Below are 13,353 nucleotides of genomic sequence, written 5' to 3' on the forward strand. Positions count from 1 at the left end.
TATGACTCATAATGTACGTAACATCTATGTAAAATTTCTTTTAAGACAATTTTGCCAACTTAAGGTTGTCCCACCATAATATTTTTGTACCATATACTTGGAAAAAACTTATTATTAAGACTGAAATTCTGACTTCATGCGTTGCATTTTATCAAATAAAATATGGAAAGGTTTCGTTCGATTGCGTGACCAAGAAGCCATTAAGTAATAAATATCTTAAAGAGATCTCGGCGTATCAGAATAGCGTATTCAGTCGATGTAATAATAGATGATATGTGACCTTTATCAAGTTGCCCGACAGCCTTATACTTTCTCTTTGCTGTACTCTTGAATTTTTCGAAGGGGTTGGAGTTTTGTATTTATTTTTAGATTCTCTAAAGATAACTTGGAGAAAGGCTTTTGCAATGATTTTTATAAAACCTACCTTATTTTCTGGTACGTTTTGTTGAAACAGCTTAAAAATAAAACCTTTGTAAAGTCTTAAGGCTCTTGTAAAATATATCGATATGTAAGATGGTTAGCAAAGTGAATTTAAAAAGAAACGCAGAAATGTGTGTTATTTTTTTTAAATCAATCATTCTTTCTAGAAAATATGCTTCAGAAATGTCATATTTTTAAATATAACATTCTTCCTAGAAAATTTGCATCATCTGTTGGGGTAAATGGCGCAAATCAATGTCCAATAATAATAAACAAATACAAGAGCCATAGATTATACGTAGGACGATATGTCAATTCACAGATTTCTTACAAAAACTACCTATTAGTATATTCCATATGAGAGTAATTCATTCCTGTCCAGGTTTACACCGTCAGCGTTGTCGGTTAAAATTGAATAATTTATCAAACGAGATATCAAATCGCTTTTATAGACGATAAAGTGTGGAATTATTATTTCCTTGTTAATGGTGCCGATAAATCTCGAACGTTATGCGTTCGGTGACGTCACATTGTAACTTGATGCTGGTTTAACGATCGTTTTAATGGCCTAGTGCTGGGTATTATCGATTATCTGAGATTTTAAGACTTTGCATACACTAAAATTCGGAATTTAAATATCTTTATTTGAAGTTGCATATGAGTATTTCCTGGCTTACATTTGTACATAACCATAAAAACTTATTGTATGTATTGTAATAAAAGATCGAATTAGTTAATTAGATAATGTTGTACCGTAAAACCCAAAATGCTGTACCAAATATTATAGGATTTTGTTGTAATTATCCTGATCAATCGTTACTTGTGTAATTCTTATGTTTCCTTTTCTTTTGCATTGCATCACTATTCGCTGTTCATGAATCTGTAAACCTTACAGCCTTAGCTTTCAAGTTTTTAGGTTGTTATTAATTTTTTTTTGTATTACATTAGATTAAGGTTCTATATATATATATATATATATATATATATTTTATTTTTTTTTTATATAACATTTGTTTCTGCACTTCTCGTCTTTCTCGTTTTTAGTTTTTCTCTTTAACTAGGGTTGCCTGGAAGAGATCGCTTATTAGCGATATGGCCGCCCGTTGCATCCCTTATAATTTTTATGTATTGTGTTTTTTTATGCAACGAAGTGTAAATGAATAAATAATTCGACAGAGAGAACTTTTTAAATTTGAAAGCAAAGGATAGCGCTGTCGTTAAAGCAATGTTGTCTAATAATAAAATTAATCCATCTTTTACCTATATAAAAATAACTTATAAATTAATAGATCTTAGAAATAATACTTTAATCTCACAAGAATAAAGAGTAATAACTTTTATTAAAATGCTTCGCAATATCAAGACATAAAGGGATACAGAAAAACGTAACGCGAAATGTTCCGTGAGATGTGGGAATAATTCACGAGATAACGTGATGCGGACTCATTATCACATTATTTATTGAGTCTTAGTGCACATTATCTATCCCCTATACATAACACAGAAGAAGTTGTGTAAGAAAATCTATTAATGTTATTGGCTGCTTTGATAGGCGAGACGACATATTGGTATCTATGCATTTTGAGTATTTACATAAATAAGCTACTAGCAGACCGGCCAAGTGTTGCTGTGGCTAAGGTTTTTGTTATATTACATAGTAGTAAACTATTCATGGGAAACGGTAGGAGAACTTATGTGAAAGGTAGATAGCTTATGTGAAACGTTGGTACTTTTAACACAGCGCCATCTGTTAGAATTGTATCAAATAATAAACAAATATATGCAATAAAATAATATTGCGGGTATAAATTGAGATGTAAGCTATCCTATCTTTTAAGTTAGATCAAACTGCACACGGTGTGCAAATTTGATTGATATCAGTTCGGTAGTATAGGAGTCCATAGCGGACAAACAACGTGACACGTAATTTATATATATTAAGATTATGGTAAATCATATATGTAATTAGGCTTTTAATCATAGAAAAAGTATACTAAGACAGGCCATCTATAAACTTTTCACCTACATATATAAAATAAAAAAAATATATATATAATAAAAAAAAATATATATAATAAAAAAAATTATGAAATAACTTGAGATTGCTATGTATGAAATAAATTTGTTAACATAATTAAATGAAAAGTATTAAATTATTTTATATAGAATGGTCCATAAGAAAAGCTTTCCCAAAAACCGATCTCAGTATTAAGAGCAAGTAAATTGAATTAGGCAGCTAACGTTCCCTCACTAAGCTGTTTAAGAGTACCCATGTAAGGGTCCCATTTGGTCCGGAAATAACATTATAATTAGGACTGCCTATGAAAAAACTTCGTATAAACATCTTAAAGGAATTTTTATATCGAAAAATGTAGATACATAGATATCTTTTATATAATTGTTTTTTTATCATGAAATGTATAAAGAGTAAGTTTAGAACCGGAGGATCTTTAATCATTAATTCCAAGAAACAAAATGTTTTGTCACTAACTAATTAAGTATAGTGAATATAATTACTCTTAAACCCATAATTACCAATAGATTATATTTCCGGCATGTATTATCGTGTTATTTTTTTTTTTACAATTCACACCAATTGACCTAGTCCCATGCTGAGGTGGTGAAGCTTGTGTTATGGGTACTAGGCAACGGATATACATACATATTATAGATAGATAGACATATAAATACATATTTAAACACCCAAGACCTAAGCACAACACCAATTGCTCATCACATCGATGTTCGTCTCAGCCGGGGATCGAACCCGGGACCCATGGATTCGCAGTCAGGGGTACTAACTAATGAGTCGTCGTTATCTATGAACCTATATTATCAAATTTATTTATATGAACTAACATCTCCCATAGAAACAGCAAATAAAAACTTTTAAAATTATATTTATCAGAACACGCAGCTGTAGTTGTTATAAACTGGCTGAAAAGTGAAAAACAAAATGAATCTAAAAAAGATGTTTGACAGCGTATTTTTAAAGCGCATTGTTCGAAAAACAAATATGGCGTAGACCAACTTTTGTATTTCCAGTTTGGTTTGTCGCAATGGTCACCTCAGAAGTTCTAGAAGCGTCAACAGTCGATGTCACTTCGCAGAGTTACTTTAAAATATTTACGACTCGAAGTTTCTATAAGAAAAAGAGCCATACCAAATTTATAGTTCTTAGATGGACGCCGGAAGTTTTAGATACGTTATCTTTCTGTTTTGTCATTTCAGATTTATTTGTGTTAGTGTGTTTTAAGAGGTTGGGTGTTTGTTTTGTTTTAGCAAGCATTTAATCCTATCTATATTATATTATCTATTATATCTATATATTAACGACAGTTGTTTAAAATTGAGGAGACTGAATCTTATATAATTACTTTCTTTTTAGTATAATAGGTGTCACCTTCAGATTAGCAATGATAAATTTAATTGAAACTCGCCCTTATTATCGACTTTATTGTTAATATTTCGTTACACAAAAAAATCTTTGTATAGAGTGATTGATAAAGTATTTTGACTTTTTATAAATATGGCAATAATTTAAGTTTGCTACTTAGGTTTAAGCCTGCGAAATGTTAATTATCAGTGTTAAAGCAATTAATAAACAGGTCACAAAACATTTAGGCTTTCGCAACTGTAATTATTCATCAAGTTCAACTTAGAGATTTGAGCACTTGAGTGTCTGTAAACAAAATTGTTTTAGAATCTTCTTTAGTTATGACAATTTTATTGTAATGAGCACAGCTGTAAAGTTTGTTCGAGTTGTCGATAGAAAATAATTTGATAATAAATATTAGCTTTAGCTTTAAATTTAGTCAGATACATATGAATTAAATCTCTTTGGTAAATGTGTAAGGTATCATTAAAATTATTGTAAGTAAAATAACCTAATTAGCGATGTCCCGTTGTACGATCAATAATTGTAATAATAAATATTATAAAATAGAAACAACATTGATTGCGGTACCTACTCTATGAGTATGTACGACATATGTAGCAATAGGTATGAGGTTGGTTATTGATTGGGTATTTTCTACCAGTTTCTATAGGAAACACATCGCCACAGAAAGTTCGAGTTAAGAGTGACTGAAAAAATACGTGTAGCTTTATACACAACGTTCTTAGGTACATATGTTTGTCCGAAGATACCCGAATTAAAACCATTTTATAATGCATTCACGTCGCAACTGTAGCACGGTCATCTTTAGTGTTTAGAAAGTCGATTTATCAGCTTGTCGCCCGCGGTCAGTCCGACAGGCCCACAGATAATAAATAAAACAAAGGAACATGGCAGCCCACACCCAGTGTTGCCATTTTTCGGACCTTTTGTGGCGCGTGTGTATGACAAACACGTCAAAAGATTGCGCCATTTATACAATTGTTTTACATTTTTATTGTTGCTTGTTTAATTAAACGTAAGTATTCATGGAAGTGTGAACATGTCATTTCAGTAAATTTATACATGATTATACACTCCGTTAGTTTTATTTAATGTATTGTATTAAACATGTTCTGTTTATTAGCAAAGGTTATGTGAATACTACACATAATAAAAGTACTTTTTTTATTTGAATTATATTAAAAACTTAGTATGTAAATTTATGGTTTAATTTATCTTAATTCTTATTGTATATTTTAGATGTAAATACTACTTTTAAAGAATTCTAAATGGTCTATGTTCTTTTCTTAGATGTATACCAAAACGTATACAAATCACTTAGTGAGAAAATGTATCAAATAGTTAGATTTAGCTTTGTTCTGCAATAAGTTTGTGTTATTCATAAAATATCGATTATCGTTTAACTTGCCCATAAATTATTACTTTGAATATTAAGGAACATTCCCCCAATTCATTACAACACTAATAAGTAATGAAGCGACAAAATAAATGATACTGTAATGACAATTCATCGCGTGACGGATGTCATTATATACCAATTACAAATCACATTTATGGTTGGATGGTAGAATTTACGTGGTCACATTTTAAATACTTGGACTTTCATTTATATTTGGGTATGATAGAAAAAAACATCATGATTAAAAGCCTGATAATAAGATTTAACATTAAGAACTTTGGTTTAAAATAATAGAAATATGACTGATATTAATTTAAGTCTTAAGATAAATTGAATGCGCCCATTTTTAATAGTATTTTAAATATGTATTATTATGTCTAATGCTCAGAATAAGTAGAAGCTAGTTAATAGAAAAAAGTAAATAGGTAAACTATAAGTTGTATATATTTCGTATCTGTGGCCTTTTAAATAAAAATCTTGCAGATCAGGTTGATGCAGACCGTATAGGACTAGAAGTCTTCATGTATTTTTGTTTTAAGGCACTATGCAAATAAAATACAGGTGTCATTTCTTTTTTAGTAAGAGTCAAATTCCGATTGACGAGCTGATGTAGTGAATCCACAGGAGAAGCAGAAGCGTTACCGTTACAAACCGACTTACCGATAGACAGTTAAGATAGCTAGAGAGACGCGATGTAGAAGTTTAAGTGATACAGGTATAAAGACATATTACTTTAAGATAAGTAAGCAAAAACTGAAATGGGATACAAAAAAAATGTTTAAATCCTTTCACTTATTAAAAATTACTTTTTCTGTAAATAACGATATATCCGGATTTTAAGCCCTCAAAACTGTTCGCAATTAAATTTCGTGTATTCGATTCGAAAAATCCCTTTCATTAATTCAAAAACCAACGGAGGGTGGGCAAATATTTTCCAATCGTCAAAGTAAATAATTTGGTTTCATCAAAATGATTGATCTGGACCCAATTTTCCGTATAAGTTCGCTTCAGTAAACGCCTTGAAAGTGATTAACGGGTTAATTTTTAGAGATATTATGTGTTTATACGATTTAAGGTCATTTGGATATATTTTTTTATTAAATTATAATACATACATTCTAAGTTATCATTAACATTATAATTGTACGCTTTTGATAACCAAGTTATAATTATACAATTTACGGCCATCCATTTCAAACAAATTTATTGTTACCCAAAATACTTTTCTTAAAATCTTTTTTAAAACTACTACTTTAACAGGTGAAGGACATGAGAGCTACTTCTACTACTACTAAACAGTCACTGGACTCCATGTCAACAATTTAAATTATAGGCTATAAAAAGATAAAGTTATTTATGATAAGTGAATCAATGAACTAACCAAGTCCTATGTAAAAGGCTGATAATTGCAAAGTATCGGGTATTTAGTATGTAACTACGTATAGCGTACCGTATCTGCTAACTAGTGCAGATGGGATGCATCCATTAGCCAGCCTAACCCCGCCAATGCGATTAGGTCACGAACACTGGCGTAATATAAGAACATTTTATTCAATTCTCGTCTTGGTGAACATCTCCCGAACATTCTACTTTCTTAGTATTTTAATGATGTACACTACGTTTGTGGAATTGCAATTTTGCTCAAAGACTTTAGATCTGAATTTTTCTTTTTGTGAAAAACAACGCTTTATGAATTGCATGAAATTGAGATTTTTTCCTTTGAATTCCTGTTATTAGATTCGCTTTGCACTGGGAATTAGCAAAAGGCTCTTTAACCTATAAGAGTTATATATGTTTAAGTTAAGTTAAGAAGGAAATTATTAAGTTTTCATATAATTTATACCAATGTACTTAATTAGATTATATACCGATAAACATATATACTACTATTTATAAAAATGTGGGTTGGATGCAAGAAAGTGCGTTACCAAGTCGACAAAATAAATTTATGTACATCAATTTCTGTAACCCTCAAATGAGGAAGCGTAATTTTGCGTGTATTTTATAAATAGGCGATCAACCTTCTCTGCCTTCCGTACCAAACATTATTAAAACTGTATAATGTATATCTTAACATTTAATGAGATTTTTTCAAAAATCAAATAGATTTTAGTAACTGAAAATTTGAGAAGTATTTAACTTAATTCTAAAAACTTTATTAAATAGTAGACTGCGAACAAAAAGAGTCACCATAATAATAAATTACTATTCCCCGCAAACCACCGGTACTTGCAAGTTGTAGGATTGTCAGATATTTAGTCAATTTCGCAAACTTGGTGACAACCGGTCCGCTTCCGACACAATCATAGAATTGAACCTAGTATTGGCTACTGTATTAAATAACTTTGTTGAACTTCGCTTTAATACTACAGCACTATCCTGAACGGTGTTAATAATACATTGTCAAACATTTTTTTATTTACAATATTTTACATAATAGAATCATACTAAACCCTATTAAAATTGACTATTGAATTATTTTTCATTGATTCTATATACAGGGTGGCCAAAAAGTCGGAGATTAAACGCAAATAGGGGATAGATGAGGTCATCAGCTGCAAAAAATTGTTCTACGGGAGGTCTCTAAGCTCAACCCTAGCAGAGTTATTTTGCGTTTTTATAAGAAAATTGACTTTTTTTACTAATTCTTATTAAAATTCGAAAAAAATCTATATCCTGTTTCTTTTTCATAATATCTACTAGATTGGTACTGATAAGTTTTTGCGTTAGACATACTATTTATAGTTTTTTATTGAGTGTATTGAAGCTAATATTAAGTTATACGATATAATTTTTTTTTCAAATCATAACTTTTTTGTTTACTTCGGACCCCACTGTGAAAAAAAATTACTCTACCGAAAAGTGACCCTGTATTACAAGTTTTGGCGCATTTAATAGGGATTCTGAAAAGATATTACACATGGCCATGAGTCGCTCTAATATCTAACCCCTATTTTCGTTTGATCCACGACTTTTTGACCACCCTGTATATGATTTAGGAGTTGCTTACAGGGCTTCGATTTAATAAGTAATTCAATTAATTTTACTCATCCCTATGTTAGGAATACATATATCAAATACTAAATTACACTGTCTATTATTATTTCAAATTTATAATTCATTTCAGTGCTTTAAGTACAGCATTTTAGTTTGCAATAATATTGTGCAAATTCCGTCGTTCGCTCTGAAGATATTATGGTTTCCATATTAACGCTCCGCGGTTGGTGCAGCAATGTTTTCACGACCCTCAGCCAAGCATATGTTTAGATTTGCTCGGGAATTGCACTGTGGTTTTAGATATTTACATAGATCTGTTTTTGAATTCTATTTTCAAATGAGGTTGATAACATAAGTTTTTAAAATGACTCTATCGCTTTAATTTATAAGGTATTTAAAATCCTTTAAAAGCAAATTGATAAAAAAGTCTGTTCTAAAATATAAACAAAAACTCTTTCCAAAATCGTTGAGTTCGCGTGAACACCTCAATTACCACACCGGTTATGAAGTAATTAAATTATGTCGCGATACATATCTCAGTTTTGTTTTTCCTCACGAAAAATGACATGTCAACATTGTAATCGTGTTACCGTCGTGCAATGTTGTTGTGTAAGCAATTTATTAATGTTTAATTAAATTTAGGAATAAAACAATATTATGAAAATTGTGTTTTAAATATTTGAAATACCTTATTATTTTAAAATTTAATTCGATTACCATATTTTTTTGTTTTTTATAAAAATATGATAACACTACTCAAATTCATTTTGTGCTAGCTGAAATATATATATATATAGACTGAAATCTAACCATTTTCTTACATTTAATTTTTCAAAAACTTGTTAAGGATATGTAACATCCGTATAACTTAAATAAAAAAATGCGACAAATTGTCGCTGTCATAACATCTGTAACCCCGATGCCTTTCTTGGTTCATTTTCTAGCCCTCACTTATCTATGTCTCGGGGCGTGTAATTTCAGCTTTATTCTTTATACTCTGTAAAGTATGCACTTGGTAATTTATAGAAAACCAGAGATAAAAGAACTATTTCATCGCAGCTGTGTTTAATCATGCAAAAGAAATCTTTGTGTACATTTCTAAAAAATATTTATTGTTTAGACATTTGTAAGTTATTTTACTTAAAAAGTATAAATGCAATAGATGCACTATAATTTTATTAATTTGACATTTAAAAAATCCTCTTTTGTTTCATATGTATTAATTGAAAGCCTTAACATATAACATATAAACTGTAAGATTCTAACTATACCTCAATATTAGAATTACTAAAGATATCTTCAAACATTTCTTATTACATGAAATATTTTAATAAAAGATATGCATGATAATTTCAGATCATTCCAGACGCAAGGATATTAAAATTTAATCATATTTACGGTTTGCAGACGCAATATTTTCATATTAGTATTGCTCGTATGGCTAAAAAAGCAAAATGCCCGACCGATACGTGTAATACCGAATATGAAAGAATAAGAATCGATCGCACGAAACGAAATAAAACGACAAACCGAAAACACGCCTTTTGGTTTTTCATAAAATCTACATATAGAATTTTAGGTGGAATTTTACCGCCGAAGCCAGTGAAGGCTGCCCAATAATTAAATTCGACTCATCAAAAGCTATAACTAGTGACGTTCGTGTGTGTCGATGATATGAATTTATCGATTATTCGGTGAGGACATTTTATTACTGGTGTTCGTTGTTATGCATGACAGCGGTTCTAAATGTGATTGATTTTACATGTTTTAAATATAGAAAACTATCGGATAAATTAGGTTATGTTGTAACATTGTGTAGGATTTTTACATGTCCCATCACCAGGATACTAGTTTCTCTACAATCATCAAGTTGTTGAAGCAGAAACCAAATTACTTTGTTCATAAAACTAATAAACGTTATAGTGAAAATAAGTTTGAATTTAAAGATAGCGAAAACACAGCAATTAAATACAGATAAGACGAAATGTAACCCTTACCTTCGGTACCAATTTGACAAAATGTTGTAATAATCGTAGCAGTCACGCAACATAAATTACGTACATTTACCGTTATTAAAACGACTACGGCTGAATGGAACCTGTTGCGTTCAGTTCACGTTTTTTCCCCTCAACACTAATGAGTGTATACCCTTGAAAGTTTTAGTGGTTCACTACTTCATTTACTAGTGTTGGTTGAACGCAGGGTGAAAAAGCCGACGAAAGAATTGTTTTAACAGATTTTTTCACTCGCAGTTCTCTGGTAGTTTATAAGTTGTATGCATATTGAAATTTTATAAATATTTTGAAGGATTGAAATATATGTTTCAAAGAGAATTCTTTTGACACAATTTTTAAATTCTATTTTATACGTAGTTATAGGTTTGATGTGCCTTCATCAAGCATATGATTTAGGATTGATATTCAAACTGATAACCTACTATTTAAGACTAAATCTTTTATAAAAATCATAATATTACGAAAATTTATATTTGTCTCGTCACTGAGTTGTCCCATGTTTAAGTTTCTATAATTTCCTTAGGGGTTAAGTCTGGGTTGTATTTGACGATAGCCAACTAAATTATTAACCTATCCCTGCTAAGGGGTCACTTTGGCCCCGAAATATTTGCGGCTGATAGATATCATCTTTCATCGTATTGTGGGTCGTTCTATTAACAAAATTATGAGTGAACTTGTATTTCAAGTCAAACTAATTTCAGATAGTGAAACTTATTTTCAAGTTCAAGCTCATCGTGCCTTTATTATTATGAATGTTTTACATAATCTAAAACATCTATTATATCTTGTTATAATGGTGTTATTTATGATTTTGGTTACCAATTGTCAATGTCTTAGTGATGAAGGTTTTGTGGTTACATCAATATTTACCGAACACCTGAGCATTGACGTTTGAAATAATAACTCGCTTCAATTCGGAAATATCAATATTTAACCAGTCACCGGTCACGTTCGGTCCTCAAGACCCCAATAATTTTCTATTAGATTTTTAGTCAGATAAGAGTTGTGGCTGAGTGAGGTCGCTACGCTTCTGAGTCGAGGGTGCAGACGTGTCCCATTACTGCTTTTCAACTTAAAGTATTTCCTTTAAGTTTTCTTTCCCTTCATTTCTTGATATATCTACTTCATACAATATTAAAGAAAGTTTATTTGCGAGCGTAAATTGATGTGTATTAGAAAAATAAAAAAAATGTTATGATTAAATATATTTTTAAATGTGGACTAAAATATTATAATATAGTAAAAAATACCTTACTTTTTAAAATATAAATAAGATTTTACCTCCTCTATTTTCACTATCTGCTGGTTTGACCTGTATTGCTCGATTCATCTGAAACAAAAATAGAAAAACATAACCATTTGACTAATTACGTAATACTGTTATATAACTAGCGGTTTAGTTAGTAGCCATAGTATCAATAAAGAGACGCAAAAATCTGTTTTTCAGCGTCCTTATGGGAGTTACTAAACTTCAATAATAAAACACAACGGGGTTTAAAAAAGGTAGATGAAAATAAGCATGATTTAAATTATTTAGTTTATTTATCACCAACTGATTAGCAATAATTAAATTCAAATTGCGGTTTAATCGACCACGCCATTACATTGCAGCGACTGAAGTGTTAAATAAGAGCCTAGCTAGTTTGATTATTGTAAAATTTTCTGAGCGCGTCAAACGTTTCACCACACTGAATCCCAATAGGGGTTAATTTACGCATAGTAATTCTAAAACACATTCTAACGAGCCTGCATAATTAAAGCGGGCTCATTGAGAGGCTTCGATGCGGATCGAATATTTGTTAATTATTATTATCGATTAACACTTCGCATTCTTACATGCTGTTGTGTTATTGGTATTTTAGCTTAAACGTAGTTATAACATTCTCTTAATACCTACATACTACTGGAGAGTTTCATCAATCCATCAGTCCACTACTGAATTATCTTCTATTAGTAAATGTAACTAGGAGAGAAATCATACAATAATAATGATATTGAGTAATTTTTGTGACATATTAATAATTAAACCTATCGTGGTTTACTTATTATTAAATTTTTTGAACGAAACGTAAATATTATAAGTAAAAAAAAAATGTAACGAAACAGATACTTGGAAAATGTGTGAACTCAATAATTTATAATATTTTCGTAATATATTTACTGTCGAAACAATAGAACGCTTGGTGTTATCAATCAAATACTTATTTGATTGATGTGATTTGATGCTAATATGAAACAAGTGAAAATTAGAAACTAACACTCAAATTGAATAAACATCCGTCATGCACTGAATAGTTTGGAAATGAACGAAGTTTTGAATATTCATGCAATTCGTTATATTATTGCAGCTAGCAAGTTTTTATGACTGCTCAATTAATTTTAAATGATATTTTTTTTGGTTTTTGAGTTTTATGAATTAGATTACCGCACATTTTAGATTATAGTTTTTATGCATATACGTATATATTTGTATTCCTTTATCGTAATATAAGTTAATTTTCACAACAATTAATACGATATAGGAAAATGAATAAGAGCATATTAAATCACTTTATTTTTGATAAAGTCAATTCTTTTATTTTTGAAAGCTTTGGTGATTTCAATATTTATGACTCTTATTATCTAGTCTGTTTTTTGTAATATCTAAATATCAGTTCTGAACAAGTAAGAACACACAATATGCATTTTTAGATCCTTCTAGGTCTTGTTACCTGAACAATTTCTGTAAAACTTTTTAGAAATATAACCTCCTGTACCCGGTAAACTAGCTTTCCGTGAACGTAGAATGAAATTACTCGTACTTTCTCAACTTTGCTGCTACGAGTGAGAGGGACAGATGACGGGGCGTGGCGCAGGCACGATAGGTATGCCGTAGATCAAAGAACACCTAGATATTATTGAGTTAAGTTCTGAGAAACAGGTCCCTGTTTAGAGCACATGTCAGTTATAAAATAATTTTATAGCGTAACCTGCATGCATGTATCTTTACTGGCTTCGCGATATATATTATGTTATTTGGCTTATAGCTTTAAAGCCTGCCTTACATATTACACCAAGAAAGGATATAATTATAATAACATAGGTTTATAGGTTAGAAAAGTATTCATTAGAGGACCGAAGCA

General features: G+C 30.3%; 1 protein-coding gene across 3 annotated transcripts in view; it reads right to left on the reverse strand.

The window, feature by feature from the left end:
- Positions 1 to 13,353, reverse strand: part of LOC125052711 (CUGBP Elav-like family member 3-B) — a 447,174-nt gene that overhangs the window by 115,089 nt on the left and 318,732 nt on the right. For all 3 annotated transcript variants that reach the window (XM_047653702.1, XM_047653703.1, XM_047653704.1), the window contains one exon: positions 11,513 to 11,561. In XM_047653702.1, the coding sequence (XP_047509658.1) occupies positions 11,513 to 11,561 (49 nt within the window). The remainder of the gene's footprint in view (positions 1 to 11,512; positions 11,562 to 13,353) is intronic.

This window comes from Pieris napi, chromosome 9, assembly GCF_905475465.1.
Source record: "Pieris napi chromosome 9, ilPieNapi1.2, whole genome shotgun sequence".
NCBI classification, from domain to species: Eukaryota; Metazoa; Arthropoda; class Insecta; order Lepidoptera; family Pieridae; genus Pieris; species Pieris napi.